General features: G+C 38.7%; 1 protein-coding gene across 4 annotated transcripts in view; it reads right to left on the bottom strand.

Moving 5' to 3' along the window:
* The window catches only part of WNK3 (WNK lysine deficient protein kinase 3), a 162243-nt gene that overhangs the window by 87778 nt on the left and 53914 nt on the right, over window positions 1-20551 (bottom strand). For all 4 annotated transcript variants that reach the window (XM_074323555.2, XM_019710840.3, XM_074323556.2 and 1 more), the window contains exons 5-10: window positions 19718-19875; window positions 17858-17946; window positions 13557-13776; window positions 8295-8589; window positions 7273-7463; window positions 7029-7178 (exon numbers count right to left, since the gene is read on the bottom strand). In XM_074323555.2, coding sequence (XP_074179656.2) covers window positions 7029-7178; window positions 7273-7463; window positions 8295-8589; window positions 13557-13776; window positions 17858-17946; window positions 19718-19875 — 1103 coding nt within the window. The remainder of the gene's footprint in view (window positions 1-7028; window positions 7179-7272; window positions 7464-8294; window positions 8590-13556; window positions 13777-17857; window positions 17947-19717; window positions 19876-20551) is intronic.

The following is a 20551-nucleotide window of genomic DNA, read 5'->3' on the forward strand; positions in this document are numbered from 1 at the left end:
GAATTATGATCTGTGCATTTTACTATGCATAAATGTAAACTAAAAAGATAAACAAATAGTACTGAGTTCTAGTCAATGATATGCATGTTCAAGAATTTATGGATGAAGTATACTGATGTCAGCAACTTTCATTTTGAAATGTACCTGAAAAATAAGATGGATTGATAAATGCATACAGGGATGGATAGAGCAAATACAGCAAAAGTTAACTGTAGAATCTAGTTGGTAGGTATACGGGTATACACACTACAATTTTTTCAACTTTTTTGTACCTTTGAAATTTTTCTTAATAAGATGTTGGGGATATTTTTTTTTTTGATTAGGTAAGGAAAGTATACAACACATGCCCACAGAAATGAACATTCCAAACCAAAACACTTTGTGCATAACTTTATTCTAAAGAAATAAATCCTGGAATAGGATGCTTTGTCTGAAGAAAGTTCAGCTACAACGATCTTTTTTAACCCCTGATCATTCCTGTTAGGAGTCAGCATGCACACATTGGAATTCATTATAATTTATGCGCTTGATAAAGAGGGATTGAAAAAAAAAAGAAAAGAAAGGAAAGAAAAAAAGACCAAAAAAAGGGATTTTGTTTGTTTGTTTGTTTGTTTTTTTAAGGAGGGCACAGCTCACAGTGGCCCATGGGGGATCGAACCAGCAACCTTGGTGCTACCAGCACCATGCTCTAACCAACTGAGCTAACCGGCCACCCCAAGAGGGGATTTTATAAAACACACAATACTTGAGATGATAGCTGTTTGGAACAGTAATACATCATCATTAGAAAACTACAGTACAGCACACCTTTTATCTAAGAACCTCAAAGCATTTTATTAGGGAAACTCAATAACTTTAGAGGAGCTAAAGAAAATAGAAGAGCAAAAAAAGAATGAACTAGATTCTTAGCTCCTTTCTTTAATTATTCCAATCAACCCCGAGTTAAATAAATCTCACTGAAGTCATCGTGCCCTTTTTCTCCAATTCTGGCAAGGAGAATAACTATCTTATAAAGAGGCTGGATGGTGTAATGATTAAGAACACAGCCTCTGCAGCCAGGTAGTCTGGTTTCAAATCCTGACCCTCCTGCACGACACCAGTAAGGTTACCCGCTCTGAACCTCAGTTCCCACTCCTACAAAATGCAGGTAATGATAGTTACTATTCATAGGGTTGTTGTAAGGATAGATAGTACACGTCAAGCTGGTAGAGAACAACATTTGACACCTAGGAATCACTCAGTAGTGATCCTTTCATGAAGGCAAATGCTTTATTATAAATGCAGAACAATAAGATAGGCTCCTAACACTTTAGGACTAACAACTACACTGGCCTCCTTGTTATTCTTCAAACATGCCACACACACTCCTCCCTAAGTGCCTCTGCACTGGATATTCCCTCTGCCTGGAATGCACACTGTGTACCTTCAAGTGTTTGCTCAAATGCCACCTTCTCAATGAGGCCTACCCTGATCGCCACCTTATTGAAAATTGCAATCCACTTTTCGTCCTTACCCTGCTCTACATTTCCCCAGTCTCCTTGTACCATATTACATAATTTACTTTCTATTATGGTTATCAACAGTCTTCCCTCAATTAGGCAACAAAACTCAGTGGCAGAAGGTATTTTTGTTTTTTATTCACTGACATATCCCAAGTAGGTGCTCAAATACTTTTATCATCTTGTCTAATCCCTTCACTTTACAGGTAAGTAAACACCAAAGAAAGTTGAATCAAGGCCATCCAGTAAGGAAAAGAGCCAGAAATGGACTGTAACTCCCAGCTGAGTGCCATTTCTACTATCTCCCTGACACTTGAACATTACAGAAAAATCACTATCATCCACTATTTCCCCCCAGGAGGATTTAGCTTTGGAATTTCTTGGCTTTGCAAATGCTGCTGTGTCTGTAACACAGAAATGTTCTCAAACGCAGTGGAAGCCTGTACTGCAATACTAAGTGTTGATAGATGAACAGAAGAAGATGGCTGATTTGGAAGGGCCATCCCACAGCTTTGATAGATGGCCTGCCGTTGTAATTGTGTTTCTAATGATCCAGAAACAAGTGTTAAACTAGAACATGGCTGCCACTGTGGCTGGACAGCACAATGCTGCTGAATACATGCTGGCTGGTGCTGTGTTTGGTTTTTCTGCAGGGAAAAAGTTTGACTGCTGTCTAATGGCTGAAGCTCTTCAGGCTGCTCTAAAGGTTGTATTACATATTGGTGTTTCATTGCTACTGGTTGTTACTATTCTTGGAAAGGAGGAGTAATGTGGACCATATTTGTAATGGCCTTTGGAAGACCTGGTAATGGCTGAACTTATTTAGGTGCCTGTGAATGAGGTACCAGCTGCTGGAAAGCAGCATGTTGGCTATAAAGACTGCTACTGATTTACGTGACCTTCTTGAGTGGATAACTGATGGCTTTTCTGTTTGTCAATGAGATGAATGAGTTATCTGCTGATGCTGAATGAAAGCTGAATGAGAAAACTGGCTCACTGTTAGATGTGATTGGGAAAGCTGTGCAGAGAAGTCTGGGGGCTGGGTTTGGGCCTGTGAGGAAGCATGCTGAATAAAGGACATCTGTGCAGGGTGTTGACGCTATCCTTCCACAACCCTCCGCGATGTAATGCTAGTGGACTGGGTTAACAGCTGCTAATGTCCAAAACTAACATCTAATTGGGCTGGTGTTTCTGAATGCTGGACTTTAAGGCTAGTAGAATGTGTCTGTGTATCTAAGGTTGATGTTAGATGTCTTGTGTTCCAGCGTTGAAGAATTACTACCTTGGGGTTATGTTAAATAGGCTTGTAGTTCAGAAGTCTCTGCTATATAAGGTAGTACTGAGTATAACTTCTGATCCGCAGAGTTTGTAATACGTACTTCCTTGCTATTAGGAGTGTTTACTGTGTATACTTGATGGATTATGAAGATTGCCTGTTCAGTTGTCTGGATGGTGTAAGCAGTTTGTCTTGAATAAGGGGCAGGGTTGCACAGAATAAGCTGTTTGGGTCATATGTGCTGGCTGGTCTGGAAAAGGTGAATCAATGAGAGGTTGTACTGAATAAGCAGGCTGCCTTTGGAGTGAGGCTGCATAAGGCAACCATGGGTGAAACTGGATAAGAAGTCCGCACAGAATAAGCTGGCTGTAATCCCAGTGGTTGTACAGTGTAAAGAAGGTGCTCCTGGGCTGGCAGGGAGTAAGCATGCTGTGCTGGGATCTGGGTTGGGCAAGTTGGCTATGATGGTTAAGAAGCTTGTTCCCACGAATGTATCACAAAGGGCAGCTGCTCAGCAGCCTTCAGTGGGAAGTTGGCAGTGCTGCAGGTGGTCTTGGATAAGTGTGCTGAACAGAGCAAGATGGCTGTTCCAGGGGCTAAATTACACACTTTCAGTATCACCTTTTAGCTACTGCCAACTTGCATGAGCTTCAGATTCTCACAGAATACAGTCCCGTTGAACATTTTTTCCATGGTGATGCTGTCATGCGGGGTCTCTGGTCCCGGTCCCCACTGAAGAACGCAGGACATGGTGAGGCCAAAATGGAACACCAAGAGAGCCATGGATGGGGGGTTTACACCACTATAGTCTCGCTGGCAGCTGGGTTGGAGACACAGGAAGCAGGCTCCACACGATGCGCAATCCGCCGTCCACTTCTCTGCCAACCAACCCCACTTGCTAGCTGCAATCCACGCCTGCTAGCCCAGCGACGGCAGTTATATCAGTAGCTAATGGCTAAGTGGTTACAGGTGACGGCCATCTAGTCACAGCTGATGGCCATCTGCTACCCGAGCCAGCACCTTTCCATGTGAGGTCGAGAGCCTGGAAACTGCTCTCTGGGACTCTGTCCCCAAAGATGCCATAATCTTAGGTTGTAAAATTAATGGCTGCTGCTGAATACAGGCTTAGAAACAAGGCTTTTTCTAATGTACAGTCTGGCTTTGAGGCACTGAAGAACCTACAGTTATAGACTGCTGATGTACCACTGGGTATGGCTGGGATACAGCATGTATCTTTTGTGAAAGCTGTTGGGCCCCTGAGTGGCCCGTAATGGAACTAGAAGGGGGCTGTGCTGTATCAGTAACATTCTGTGCACTACTCACATACTAAGCAGAAGAATGATTCGACAAAGCTTGAGGATGATTAGTTGGTAAAAAACTAGAAGTCTGGTTGGCATCTGGTGATTTTGTTAATGCTTGATTCCTATTTCTAGGGTCAGGCTCTAGTTGAAGACCGACTCTTGGATGCTGCAAAGTCATTTGTGAAGCAGACAATGTCTGAGGAGAAACTGCAGACAAGACTGGTTGTGGGAATCCAGTAACTGAGAAGTCTAAAGTCATAGGCTTGTCCATCTACTCCAAAGGTCAGCTGCAGTTCCTGCTGCTGGCGCACGGAAAATTCAAACTACAGAGGGTGCCAAAAATGTATATACATTTTAAGAAAGGGAAAAAAAACTCTATTAAAATTGTAATACTCTATATATACTGATAACAGAAGATGAACACAAGTCACGTTTGACTTCTGCAATTACAAAAGGTGCTCAGCATAATTCTAATACAATTTTTTCCTTTCTTAAAATGTGTACACATTTTTTTTGGCACCCTCTGTATAAATGCATATACCATGCCCATTTTAATGGGACAGTCGCAGACAGAATGATACATAAAATAATGCTATGTTCTAAAAATGTTAGCAAGTTACCAAAAAGGTGCTGGGCATAGAATACCATTAATCCTATAAAAATCCTAATACCATGAGTAAATGCTAGTCGAATACTCAAATACTCTAAGGGGCTGAAACCAGTTTCAGCAATATACTGCTCATGGCTTCTCTATTCTTCTATTGCGATTGCCACATCCCTCATTCAAACCCTGGCAGAGATTCAGAGTAACTGAATCTGACACCTTTACACATCACACAGGAAAAGTTCCAAGAAAAGGCTCAAAAGGATTTCAATATCACAGCTAAATGAACACAGAAACTCTCTCAAGAGGAAAAAGTTGGCTGAATAAATATAGGTTGGCTGCAATAATTTCTAGAACTTGAACCACTACACTCATAAAAAGACCCCAATGGTCAAAGTGCTTCCTTATGTGGCTTCTAAGTACTAGGGGTGCCAAAAACAAAATGTATACACGAGTTCTGTTCATCTTTGGTTATCGCTATATATTATTACAATTCTAATACAGGTTTTTCCTTTCTTAAAATGTATATGCATTTTTTTGGCACATCTGTATTAGGTGAAAAGGGCAGGCTACAAAATAGAATGTATCTAATGTTTGTGATTAAAAAAAATTACATATGTATACATAGAAAAAGACAAATCTACAGGCTTTACCCTCAAAATGTAAATAATATATTGTCTATAGCTGGAGTGAGGTCGTGCGGGAGACACTGCTCGCTCTGCCATTTGTCGTGCAGGGCGGCCTGTGGGGTCTCTGCTCCCGCTCCCTGCATAAGAACATAAGAACGCAGGATATGGTGAGGCCTAAAAGGAACACCCACAGAGCCATAGGTAGGGAGTTCATACCACTACAGTCTCACTGGAGGCACTATAGTCTCACTAGAGGCTGGAGTCACACAACCTGCAACCTGTTGTCAGCTTCTCTGCCTGCCAACCGACCAACTCACTCTCGACTCAACTCGACTCACCAACCAGCGCAGCCGCGGCAGTTATATCAGTGGCTAATTGGCTAACTGGTAACAGTTGAAGGTCAATTAGCCACAGCTGACGGCTAATTCTACCACCCGAGCCAGCACCTTTCCACATGAGGCCGAGAGCCTCTCTGGGACTCTGTCTCCACAAGTGATAACAGTTGATTTTCAGATAACAGTTGATTTTCACTGTCTTCTTTATAACTTTATGGGCTTTATTTTTAAATAGGTAAAGAACACTTTTATGATAATTTTGAAAACCTTTTTTTTCAGTTTTGTGAACACATTGAAAAATACACATACTTGTATACTTATAAGTGGTTGAACCTAAGTTAATTTAAGCAGCCACTCAACACACTTTGCATTATAGTCTTCGAGACAAATCAAACCACAATATGAGCTCAGTTACAAGTATATACCATATCACCTACAAACACTAGCCAAACTCTATCAGATTAAATCTACCCCCAGCACATTTTAAATGCATCAGGCATTTGTCAAGTATGTGTATGCTTTCCCCTACTAGACTGTGCGTTCCTTGTGGGCAACGACCACAAGGACCATTATTTTACTTTATATCCCCAGAGCTGGTAGTCATTAAAGTTTGTTGATGAACTGTGACAGACTATATACCAATCTCTTACAAGAAACAGATGCACCAGCTGCTAACTAAATCATATACAGAGAATGCCTAGGAGTTCAGACCATCTCATTCACAAAGGAAGAAGGCACACACAGGATGGTGGGGCTGAGGAAAGAAAAATGGATGGCAAAAAAAAAAAAGCCCAATCATGTGTCTAGATTCCATACCTAGAGAACCAGGATATAGTCTTGATATATAAACTCCAACAAAGACTGTTTACTCCTTGTCAGAAATGAATTAACAATGACTTTGAGAGTTCTAAAAGACAAAAACACTTATTTCTCTTACAGGAATAACCATGAATCAAAAAAAGTTACGAATTTAGATGAAAGTGCTAAAAATTATAAGAGGCTATGAAACACTATTTCTAATTAACTATGAAAGACATCCTTCCACATTCAAACCAGGCTGGAAAAGTGCAATTCAAAGAACAAATCATCATCACCAAAATCAAGAGATCCAAGTCCTAAATAAACGTTTTTATCCTTATACAGAGTTCTTAGTTTCTTTTCCAATTATACAAGCAGTGTCTCAAGATTCTAGTTACACAATGTTAGCTTAGGCATATCCTCAAGAAGAATGTCTTAGGTGAAGGAAAACAAAAACAACTTTAAGCTTTCAGTAACTTTTACATACATTATGATAAATTTATGAAAGAGAGCCCTTGCTTGTAAGAAAGTCTAGGAAGTGTTAAATATGTCTAACTGAATACAGAGCCTCTAAACTTTATCTTACCTTTATCTGTGAGACCTTCTGGACAGTTAATGGGGAAACTTGGGGGTGTGAGACAACTGGAGGCCCAAGGACCTGTACAGGCAAAACAGTGGACTGACCTTGAACCAAAGGCAAAATTTGGGGTTGAGTCACTTTTGGCTGCTTCTGCAACTGTTAAATAAGAAAAAAAAAGATTAAAGATAAATTTTCCCATTTACAGTAAATATACTGATTACGTATTTAAAAATATAATAGTTCACCTCACCCCTGAAATCTGCTGGTAATGTCCTACTAGCTGCTGGGATGGATAAATTTTCCCTGGAACATTTATTTTGGCCTGTGAGATGTTAGAAACCATTTGAGAGCCCATCATCTGGTCTGAGGAATAGGCTATACTGGGCTGACTTGTATCTGACTGTTTAACTGATCCAGCTCCTGCCTCGGACAAATTGTCACCTACAACAACAAAAATAAGCAACAGGTAGAAGTGAAAACTCGAAGCATAAGGTCCAAATGGTGTTTAATTTTTTTTTATACTGACAACCTAAAACATCTTCAAATAAAATATGTGAATTGCAGAATTAATCAAAAACGATCATGTAAACTTTCTATGCTGACACTATAGTATAATTAAAATTTTCTTAGCAAAGCACACCTGAAAACAAAGAATTGCATAAAAATCAACTCCATTTGCTGGCCATTTCATGTATATCCCTAACTAATCTACACTTGTTGTTAGGTAAAATTTAAGTGTCATATTCTCATTCTCATTCTCCTATAACCTGGCTAGAAAATAATACTGTCTTTATATAATGACTAGTTATAACTATGAAAATACTGTGTCCTTCTAGAGAACAGAATGTATTACAGTAGAAAAATTAGAGGCACTACATAAATGTTATACTTGAGTCTAAAATACAAAGAGTCTTGGGGGAAGGGCAAAAAAAATTTAAAATAAAAAATACAAAGAGTCTTAAAATCTAGAAAATTCCTTCTTGAATAAATTATATCCTTAATTCCAAATTTTCTTTATTAAAGGATTTAGATTAGATCATTAAAAATGGTAACAACAACAACAAAAGGACTATAACCCTTATGCAACTAGTACCTTGGACGAGTCACTTAACGGAACAGCAAAACTAACTGGTTTGTCTAGTTCAGGGATTTTGTAAAAGGACTGATGAAATGATAGATAACAGAATGCTTTGAAAAATACAAAAGTACTACTTAAAGATAAAGGAATACAATTACGTATTTGTTTGCTTTTATGCATTATAACTGTGTTACCTGTAACAGAGGAGCAGTGCTGCTGTGATGTACTATGTAGAAGCTGTTGTTGAACATGTTGCTCAACTTCAGTTTCTTCACAATCAGCCCCAGTGTGATGAGCAGGAGCAAGGGGCAAACATTTATTCTGGGGCTGAGGAAGAACATTCCCCACAGACTTGCACTGTGAATCCCTATGATCTTCTGAACAGCCTGTTGGCTTCTTCTCTCTAGTCTTTTTTATCAGGGTCACCCGGTCTCTAATGGACTTAGCAACAGCTTTGGAATCACTTTCATGGAAGAATCCTGACTTGACCTACAAATGAAAACATAATAACCACACTACATCTTTAAAATGTAAGAGTTTAACCTTTTTTAAATTAGTAGAGTTATTTTGTGCCCCAAAATTCCAAATGCTATTAAATAACAGCTAGTTTCTCTGTTCTTTCTTAATCAGACATACATAACTGTCAGAGTGTTTAATCAGCATAAGAAGAACAATACTATTACCAGGCATTGTTGAAATACTTCTGGCTTTAAACAAACAACTTGATGTTTCAGTACATGCAATCTTATTACAGGTCATTTATGACTGCCATTAAGTTATGTCAAAGATTAAAAAAGTTTCCTCATTCAGCAACTTTAAGTGCCTACAACGTCCCCAGTAATGGACTCCAGACAGACAGATGATTAAATAGGTCCTTTGTCCTATATGAGCACACAATCTGGTGGTGAGGGGTGGATACAAATTAAACTTAAAATGAAATTAAGAGGTAGAAATGTGCTGCTGCAAAAGCCTTAAAGGAGCACACGCCTCTCTGGAGGAAGTAGAGAAAGTATCACAGAGAAAGGTAAACTCTAACCTGGATTAGAACAAAAAAAAAAAGGAACTTGCAGGCTATAGAGGAAGGTGTAGATGAAGTTTAGAGATGAACACTCTAGGCAGAGGAAAGTATGCTCATAGCAGAGTACTGCAGCTTACTTGGCGTTAGAAGAGTGACAGAAGAGAAGTTAAAGGTTTGTCTGACAGGAACAGGGCTGAGTAGCAGAGAAGACTTGAGGAGGTGCCATGGTATATCATTGTCAGTTCTACAATCTGCTTTTTAAAGCATGTTTTGGGAATCTGCAGACTTGGAGAAATTTCATGGTAGTTGAAAGATGATTAAAATGTTAGATGGAGTCCACATTTTTAATCTCACTCCCTTCCAAAGCTCTAAAAAAAAAACCCACAGTAAATGAATTTTTAAGTTATAAACCAACAAGGACAGGGACAATAAGAAAAAGACAATAGCAACAATATTTTGGACTCTTTCTAATATGACAATAACTGACCTAGCAGACCTGAAAAAGGTGTACTAGAGAAAGCTGAGACTCATTCCCATTTACACAGAAGAATACTTACTCATAACACACAGGAACTGGCAGTACCAGGTACGTCTAGAACTGGGTAAAGTCAAGAGATGACTAAAACAAGGAAGATTAAATGAAGGGTTTTGAGAAGCAGTTAGATATTTAGGTCCCTGTGCCCTACCCTTCATTCTCCACCTTTGGGGGATTCCTTCTTCTCTACCCAAGAAGTCTGGAGTTCTCTGGAGAGGGTAAAAGAGAGGATCTCTGGACTATGGAACACTGGGCACAGTTAAGGGTATGGCCACCATGTGGAGAACAAGATTAAATGACCATATGCATGCTGAAAGCCATATGCACAAAACTCCAGCCTTCTTCCCCACTTGGCTACCAGAATACCAGTAACCAGACCTTTACCCTCCAGGGAGGACATTTAAAGATGCTTCTCTAAGGAATCCAATCCAAGAAGAAACACCTACAAATACTGATGTAAGAAATTCCCCAATTAATGGCCCACCAAGATACCCTACAGTAGAGGTCAAAGTTAACAAGTCAAACACAAGCAATCATACTGTCCAATCACCTCATTAGTCCCTGTGGTAGGCAAAATTATTATGGCCCCCTGAAAGATGTCCCATCCTAATGCTTAAACCTGTGAATATGATGAGATAACACTGTGCTATGCACAGTTGACATTAAGGTAGAAAGATTATGTGGGTGAGCCTTTTACCTGATGGCGACACCAGAAGGATTCAACATGCCATTGCTGACTTTAACGATGGAGTGGGGGCATGTAAAAGGACTGAAGAGCAGCCTCTAAGAACTGAAAGTGACCCCCAGTAAACAGCCAGCAAGGAAATGGGGACCTTAGTCTTACAACTGCATGGGATTATATTTTGCCAACAACCTGGATGAGCCCAAAAGCAGATTCTCCCCTGAGCCTCCAGACATGAGCACAGGCTGCCAACACCTTGATTTTAGCCTGTGAGACCTTAAGCAGAGAATCCAGCGAAGGCCACCAGAACTTCTGACCTACAGAACTGAGATAATAAATGCGTTTGTTTTAAGACACTAAGCTTGTAGTAATTTGTCAGGCAGCAATAGAAAACTAATACAGTCTCCCACTAATAATTGCAAACAGCCAGCCAAGAATTACCAGAAATATGAGAAAAGCCTCCAACAAGAAGATGGAGCACAAAATCAACAAAGAGTAAACAGTAACTTGGAGAAAAGAGACTATGCAGCAATAAAAAAATTGTCACAAACACTCTCTTTGCTAATGTTACATAGAGATGCAATAATACTGCATCCCCAAAACAAAGAATAAGAGATGTTTACTCTAAAAAAGGAACAGACCAAAAAATGAAAAGGAACTCTTGAAATTAAAAACATGATAGCAGAAATGAAAAAACTCAATGGAAGGGTTAGAAGATAAAGCTGATAATACTGCCAAAAAGGAGAATAAAAACACAATAAGATGGAAAATAAAAAAGATAAAAACATTGGAGGAACAGTCCAACAGGTCCAACATCTAAATAATAACAGTTCCAGAAAGAGAAAACAAAGGGGAACAAATCATCAATAAAATACTTCAAGAAATCTCCCAGAAACTAAAGCATATGAATTGACAGAGTGGAAGGGTCCACTGAGTATCCAATACAGTAAATGAAAACAGACCCAAATCATGACACATCACTGTGAAACTTTATAATGAGAAGAAAGGGAAGATGTTACAACCTTTCAAAGAGGACAAAAATGAATCACATGCAAAAGATGCAGAAAACAGAACCTTGCACTTCTCAATATCAATACTAAAAGCTAGAAAAGCATGGATCAATGACTCTACTTTTTTAAAATTGCCAACCTAAAATGCTTTAGGCAGCCAAATACTCAATTAAATATGAAGACAGAAGAAAGACATTTTCATACATGCAAGTCTCAAAGAATTTACCTCCCATGTACCCTTTCTTAAGAAGCTAGCAGAGGAAGTATGCCACTAAAACAAAAGGGTAACCCGAGAAAGAGAAAGACATGGGATTTAGGAAACATGAAGTCCAATAGAGGAAAGAGGCAGAGAAGTCTATGAAGACAGTAAAGGGAAATACCAGGATGACAGTTATGCACCAGATGGCCAAGGTAATCATTGCAGATAGGGTTTGCAGGCAGGAATTCTCGCCTGTTCTCAGGAATTTTTTTTGCTTTCCCATTCCCGAATCCCGAGATGTTAACTATTTTCTGTTCTCCACAATGAATCATTTCCACAAAGTGACAGCCGATACTACCAACTACCTGGGCTCAAGGAGCCGATTTTCCCAATTTCCTGACCAACTTTTCTCAGGATTCGGGAACAGAAAAGCAGACAAAATTCCTGAGAACAGGAGGGAATTCCCACCCAGAAACCCTAGCGATAAACAGGAAAAATGTCTAAGACATACATTGTGAGTAGTACGTTTATTTCCCATTGTGGGTATTACTGGTTCAAGGAGCTGATTTTCCCGATTTCCCAACTTACTTTTCTCGGGATTCGGGAACAGGAAAGTGAAAAAAATTCCTGAGAACCAGTGGGAATTCCCGCCTGGAAACCCTAATTGCAGATTAGAACAGTGTGACTAGAAAGACAGATATGTTAAAGGCTTTCATCTCCAAGATCCCCACTGTCACTGTCCCATCCTTTTTAACCTGAGGACAGAATGCCCAGGTGAGCCTGCCTCAGAGGATCTGTACTTGGCTAACCTCGACCGTGTGCCGCCGAAGCTCCTGCAGCCCTCCGTCCAAGCACTGCAGCAGCCGTGCCTGGATCAGTGTGGACATGCGTCCCTCCCCACAGAAGTCATCTGCTGTCATCTATTATTGGGGGGTGTCATGGGGAGATTAGAAGTAGAGAAGTCAGAGAGACCCACTGTGGGGGCAGAGCCCCAGAAAGTAGTTTCCAGGCTCTCGGCCTCATATAGACAGGTGCTGGCTCAGGTAGTAAATGGTCAACTGTGATTGCATGGCCATCAGCTGTGGCTAGTTGGCCGTCAGCTGTAACCAGTGAGCCACTGGCCACAATATAACTGCTGTGGCTACGCTAGCAGAGAGAAAGAGAAGGAGAGGAGAGAGAAAGAATGGGGGCTAGCAAGAAGATGGCGGCTGGGCTGGCAAGTGTGGATGGCGGTTTGCGGACAGTGTGGATCCAGCCTCCAGTGAGAGTATAGTGCCGCCAGAGAGAATATAGTGGTATGACTCCCCTACCTATGGCTCCGTGGGTGTTCCTTTTTGGCCTCACCATATCCTGCATTCTTGTATGGGGAGCGGGAGCAGAGACCCCGCAGGCCTTCCTGCATGACACCCACTCCCCGTCAAACCATCTTGTTACCAGACAACTCATTTCAACAACAGCCCCACAGGTGCCCTGACTATGGTGAGCTGTGTGTGTATTTCCCTCAGGTGTGACCTCACCTACTCACTTCCCCAGGTCAACTCTCAGGGAAGCTGAAGCCAGACTACAACTGAGAGACTCTGCTCAGCTCATCCCCTCCTGGGCATCTTCACCTAAGAGTAACTTCACTACGCAGCAGGGTGTGTGCTTGCCACTCAGGTTTTCAAAACAATATATTACTTAGGTAAACTATAATGAAAAGCAAAGGAATGAGTAACACAAACGTCAGAATAGATGTTGCCTGTGGTGATAAGGGACGGGAATGCAACTGGAAGGAGCACACAGGTGGCTTCTAAGCTAGCAGTAGCGTTCTATTTCTTAACAAAGGCAGTGTTTTATCAGTCTTTATACTGTACATACAGATTTAATATACTATGCTATAGAGATACACTTAATAGGAAAATATCAATTTAAATAAATAAAGGGAGAAAATGAGAAGAAAGCAAACAATGAGAAAGAGAAAGCAATAAACCCTGATACTATAAGGGGCAGGGGAAACAGCAGGATTCACTTACCATTTCATAAGCTACTTCCTCAGGTGTATCTTTCTCTAAATTGAAACTGAATTCAATAGCTTCATTGTCTTTGTGCTTGCCTTTCAATTTTTTAGGGTCTTCAACCCAGAGTCTTAAAGCCAGGGACGAATCTGAGCAATCACCTTCCTCTGCTAACTCCACCCTCAGTCCTGTATCCTCAGCAAAAAATGCGTGGTTTAGTAGGTTCCTGATAGACAACCTAATAAACAAAATACGTATCTCATTATCAGTTCTTCCAATCATAGGCAAGACACAGAACGCTTAATTAGTAAAAATTAATTGTATCAAAATGACAATCTTCTTTAAATTTTTCTATTAATTAAACCACTAGTCTGCCTTGTTGTAATGCAGGGTCTCAGCTCCCAGCAGGTGAATGCAGGATATAGTGAGGCCAAAAAGGAACAACAAAGGAGCCATGGATAGGAGGTTCATACCACTATAATCTCGATGGCAGCTGGTCGAGACACAAGAAACAAATATCTGTCAATATCCCAACAAGGGGTCTTCCTGTACCACAGTCTCACTGGCAGCCGGGTGAGGCACAGGAAGTAGGATCCACACGATCCGCGCCATCTGCAATCCGCACTATCTGCAATCTGCAACATCCACAATCCGCGCTTGCTAATGTAGCCACCGCAGTTATATACAAAACAACAGTGACTAATGGCCAACTGGTTACCGTTGATGGACAACTAATAACCGAGCCAGCATCTTTCCACGTGAGGCCAAGAGCCTGGAAACTGCTCTCCTGGACCTTTCCTACACTTGTCAGAAAAAGCAAATCTTATGTCCAACTTATTATTACCAAGTGTAAGGACAGAGTCCCAGAGAGCAGTTTCCAGGCTCTCGGCCTCACGTGGAAAGGTGCTGGTTCAGGTAGTAGATGGCCGTCAGCTGTGACTAGTTGGCCATCAGCTATAACCAGTTAGTCATTGGCCACTGATATAACTGCCATGGCTACGCTAGGATTACGGCTAGCAAGTGTGGTTAGCAAGTGGATTACACTGCGGATCATGTTGATCCTACTTCCTGTGACTTGCCCAGCCCCCAGCGAGATGGGGGTGCAGGAAGACCCCTTGTTGGGGTACTGGCGGATGTCTGCTTTTGGGTCTCGACCAACCACCAGCGAGAATATAGTGCTATGACTCCCCATCCATGGCTCCGTTGTTGTTCCTTTTTGTCCTCACCATATCCTACGTTCTTGGGCGGGGAGCGGGAGCTGAGTCCCTGCATTACACCAAGGATGCAAAAAAATTCCAACTAACATGCACTTGTAGTGACCTTCATTAAACATTATTAGTAACATATCTAGATACTGAATTTAAACATACCTAAAGGTATGCCTACAGAGAGTTGGAGAAGTGCTACAGTACACATTATATGGATTATGTAGTTTCCCTAAACTACTGGCCTAAGTTACTAAGACTCAAACATCAGATTCAGCAAAGGAAATGAAAAACTATTCCAGATATATAAACTCTAAAGTAAATTAGAAATTTAAATATAATTCATAGACTTCATTAGCAATAATCTAGACAGTGTACTTCACTCTTTAGAGAATGCCACGGGTGAAGCTAATTTATAATATAGTTTGGCAAAGTCCGATGGTTTTCTTAAAGTATTTATGTCTAGTGTTTTAAGCCAAAGTATACATACAATGGATACAAGACTAGCATAATATTAGGGATTAATCATCTCTGAAGAGAAAAAAAGTATAGGGTTCAAAAGATTCTTTTACAAGCTGGGGCAGTTAATTTCCTTTCCTTTGACCAAGTTATAAAACAGATCTGTAATACCTAAACTTTCTGTATTACAGGCCAGGGAGAGCTAAAACTGATATATCCCATAATGTCTATGTAGAAAGCTCCCCCCTCCCTTGGCTATTTGAAACAGATAAAGCATATTGACAACATGGTATCCTATAAGTTGAGGATTTTCAACACTTTTTTTAGTGATCAAGAGACAAATACTTCACTAAGACAGTGTTATAACAAATAATCTTGCTCACACTAATTAGTTTTAAGGTTAAGGTGAGATGTGTTTAAGAAGGCACAACCAAGTTAAACCCTTTGCCTCTCAATGAAAATTCTACCTAAATATTTTACTAAGGAATAATTATAGCAATAGCAGCAGAAGATACCATTCATTAAATACTTACCACTGTTAGGTATTTTATATGCATTCATTATCTTTTTTAATAATCAAAATAATACCTGTTTTGAGGAACAGTTAAGTAACTTGCTCAAGATCACACTGGCTAAATGAGTCCAGATCTTAGTCTCACACTAAAGCCTGTGCTCTTTCCAGTAAACTAATATGCCATGAATCTTTTTGCATATTCCAGGGTTCTTTGGTAATCAATCATAATTAGTGATGCACAAACAACAATCAGAATCCAAACTAAAATGGCTACTTCAACATAGTATTTTTAGCAGTGCTTAACAAAAGCATGCCTAAACTCCTACAACTCAAAAAACAACAATCAACCAAATATTTAAAAAAGAGCAAAGGACTTGAACAGACATTTCTCCAAAGATATGCAAATGGACAATCAGCACATGAAAACCAAAACCACAGTGAGATACCACTTCACACCCTGGCTATTATCAAACAACACAAAAATAACAAGTTGGTGAAACTTTTGAAAAATTGCAACCTTCCTACGTTGCTGGAGGGAATGCAAAATGGTGTAGCCACTGTGGAAAAAATTTGGTAGTTCTTCAAAAAATTGAACGTATGGGGTGACTGGTTAGCTCAGTTGGTTAGAGCGTGGTGCTAATAACACCGAGCCTGCCGGTTCGATCCCCGCATAGGCCACTGTAAGCTGCACCCTCCTTAAAAAAAATAAATAAAAATAAAACATAGTATTATCATATAATCCAGTCATTCCACTACTAAGTGTATATGGTATATATATATATATGAAAGCAGGGATTCAAGCAGTTATTTCTATACCAATATTCATGCAGCATTATTCACAATAGACAAATGGCAGAAATAACCCAACTGTTCATCGACAGATGAATGGATAAACAAAATATATGTGCCTGCGCACATGTGTGTAATTATTAGTCAGCCTTAAAAAGGAAGGAAATTTTCATACATGCTACAATACAACATGGATCAACCTTGAAAACGTTACGCTAAGTGAAATAAGCCAGACACAAAAGGAGAAATACTGTATGATTCCACTTATTTGAGGTACCTAGAATAATGAAATTCATAGAGACAGAAAGTAGACTAGAGGGTTGAGGAAGGGAATGGGGAGTTATTGTTTAATGGGTACAGAGTTTATGTTTGGGATGATGAAAAATTTCTGGAAATAGACAGCTGTGACAATTGTACAACAATGTGAATATACTTAATGCCACTGAATTGTACACATAAAAATGACTAAGATAGTAAATCTCATGTTATATACATTTTACCAAATTAAAACAAATATATACATAGACATGGCCTGTTGATACAAACACTAAGAATGTTCTGTAATAAAGCTATAATTAAACAGGTTTTTACCTTAGTGGCTTTATGGATTCTCAGATATGCAACACTAAGATAGAAAAATAATAAAAATAGGGGACAGTCAACGAAATGACGGTAGAAATAATTTCTTAAAGGACCTATCACCTTTATTAATCATAATCAATAAGGAGGTAAAAATCAAATGACTAAACTTTCAATTTAAGTCAGCAATTGTCCAAAGTTCAAATTAAAGGGAAATATAAGCTAACTAAAGGGAGTTATCCGTGAGAAAAACACCAATTGTGATACAAATAAATCTAGAATACTATTTCTTGAACAAAAATAGTTGTATCAGCTTTACCATTATCATAACAATAGGATATATGATCAAATAAAAAACATCTGGTGAGCTGATGGTTAAATTTTTTTAAACTATCATTAAAAATATATATACATTTTAGTACTTACCTGAAGGTGACATTGCAGAAGCTCTATACTATCAATTGCTAGAAGCAAGTTAGCCTAAGGGGAGGAGGCCCACTGACTGTTAAAATGATGCTTCAAGGTGATGAAAGCTTGTCACAACACACACAGACAAACACAACCCAAATGCTGGTGCAAGGAAAATTCAGCACGTGACATTAAAGTCTAAAATGGCAAACAAGATGGAATGATACACCTCACTCTAGACAGTATGGTTTGGCTTCTACTCAAAAGTCATACCCAGCATGATTCAAAGGTAAAAAAATGACCCAGTGCAAGGTAACAGAAAAATGCATCCATCAGTTATGTCATTTCACTATATTTGCACCCACCTTTCAGATTTGTTTTGACGAATACATCCTTCAATGATTTCTTTTACTTCGGGATCAGTGACTTTATTGAAACTGGCTGGTTTTATGCCCTGGGTGAAGAAAAATAGTTTCTAGTCACAAATTAAGCAATTGAAAAGCCCACTTGTGAAAATAATGATTTTTACCACTAAACCATATTCAAGTTTTAAATGAAATGAGTATATGTATACATATATATATATATGTGTATATATATATATATATATATATATATATATATATATATATATACTGTATAAGTTTAACAACTTTTTTGACAAGAATTTTTTCATAGCTCCACAAATAACAGTGAAAAGTTATAATCTAAATCAAGAGAGCCAAAATTACATAAATTATGTAATATATATGCTAATATTATGTAGAAATTTTAAATGTTCTCAAAATAACTAATAAACTGGAGAATTCTCATACTGTAAGGGAAAAAACAGGATCCCAAAATGTACATACAGTATAACCCCAATTAGCAAAATATAATAAACAAGTATTTTGAGGGATTAGAAAAAAAATCAATGTTATTAAGAAACACTTGAAAATTCCTAAGAAGGGCTTCTCTATCATAAACATTCCAAGTCAATATTATTTCAAAGTCTCCTATAATGGCTATTAGTAAATTACTTTGTTGGAGAAACTAGGTCATTTGTCCTATAGAATGTCCCACATTCTGGACATTGGCCTTATTTCTTATTGTCTCCCTACACAAAACTCTGGAGTCAGACTTGGGGTCAAAATCTACCATTAGTAGTTGCTGTGTGAACTTGGGCTAAGTCACAACCTCTGATTTTCAGTCTCATCATTTGTAAATTGAAGATAGCACCATCTTGTAGGGATATAAAGATGAAAGCATATGACATACAGCATATATTTAAAGGCAGTACTTATTAGCATTAGTTATCTGAAACACTCTAACAATTTCTTTTGCAGCCTATCTTGAGCCACTCAATTGGATATGAAGTAAACCTCTTTTGAACAATCCTAACACTTTGCTTCTATCTCCCTTACAGCCCTCCCTCACTATACTCCCATCTAGGGTTTCCAGGCGGGAATTCCCGCCTGTTCTCAGGAATTTTTTTTGCTTTACCATTCCCGAATCACGAGATATTAACTGTTTTCTGTTCTCCATGATGAATCGTTTCCACAAAGTTACGGCTGATACTACCAACCACCTGGGTTCAAGGAACTGATTTACCTGATTTTCTGACCAACTTTTCTCGGGATTCAGGAACAAGAAAGTGAAAAAAAATTCCTCAGAATGGGCGGAAATTCCCGCTTGGAAACCCTACTCCCATCCTCTTGTTTTTATAGTTTTTTTGTGAATTTATATTATTATCCTACTAAAAATGTAAGCTCTATGTGGGTAGCAAACATTTCTTATTCATCTCTGTGTTCCTTGGAATTTCTAATACAAAATATTATTCATAGCAGGGAATCAAATACTATTATCTATTTAAGAATATTTTGAATGCCCTTTCATAATCAGGCTTTTAGAATTATAAGGAACTTAAAAATCATTTAGGCAATCTGTATTATTCAGCTATGGAAAATAAGATGCATCTAATAAATATCTAAAAATTCCTTACAAACAAATGAATGTAGATAATATATCTGCATGTTTTCCGAAAGGTCCTAATACAAAGCATTTTACATGACCCCAATAGAGTACACGTATATAGCATAAATCGAAAGTTGTTTCGTTACAATTATGTTAAATTTAGCACTGTTATGCAAAACTAAACCAAAACTATATTTTACTAAGTTGACTTTACCCAACTTCAATATAAAATATGGAAATTTATGAAGTAAAAAGAATAAAGTTATACGTACACTAGTTACTTTACGGTATATTTGAGCTGCATTCTGGCACTCAGAATAAGGGTACTCCGAAGTAGCCATTTCTAGCATACACATTCCAAAAGCATACACATCTACAGATTCATCGTAGTGCTCTTCATACATCTCTGGGGCCATAAACTCAGGAGTTCCTACAAAACAACAGCACAACCACAGTTTTATTAAAAAGAAAAATGTATCCACCAAGACAAAATTCCCTTTGCTATAAGGATTATCTGAGTTAATTTCTGCTCCCTAAAAGCAAATTTATAAGTATAAAATTTGTTGAGTACTTGCTATATCTATATAAAGCAATTAAAGTATTCCTTAACTTTCCATACTGATCAAGTACAATCCGTAATGCTCAAAATTAAGTAATGATAACTAAAATTTGTTTTTGTTTCTATGCTTCTTCTAACTTATTCAAAATTTCTCTGAATGAAATTACTAAATTCTCTTTCTGAAATTCTCAGAACCTTTCAATAATCTGAAAAATATCCCACAAAACAAATACACTAGGATGTCTCCAAAATAAGTCAATGTATAATAGATATTTCAAAGCAAATTCACATTCTAAACCAGGGGTCAGCAAACTTCTCTGTAAAAGGTTAAATGGTAAATATTTCAGGCTTTGCAGTCTATATGGTCTCTGTCACAATTATACAACTCTGCCACTGTAATAGAAAAGCAGCCAGACAATACGTAAACAAGTGGGTATAGTTATGTTCCAATAAAGCTTTATGTACAAAAATAGGTAGCCGGACCAGATTTGGCCCACGGGCTGTAGTTTGCTACAGCCTGGTCTAGACATATATACAATTAACAAAT

Source organism: Rhinolophus sinicus, chromosome 18, assembly GCF_057876585.1.
Source record: "Rhinolophus sinicus isolate RSI-liver-muscle chromosome 18, RSI-T2T, whole genome shotgun sequence".
Taxonomy (NCBI): domain Eukaryota; kingdom Metazoa; phylum Chordata; class Mammalia; order Chiroptera; family Rhinolophidae; genus Rhinolophus; species Rhinolophus sinicus.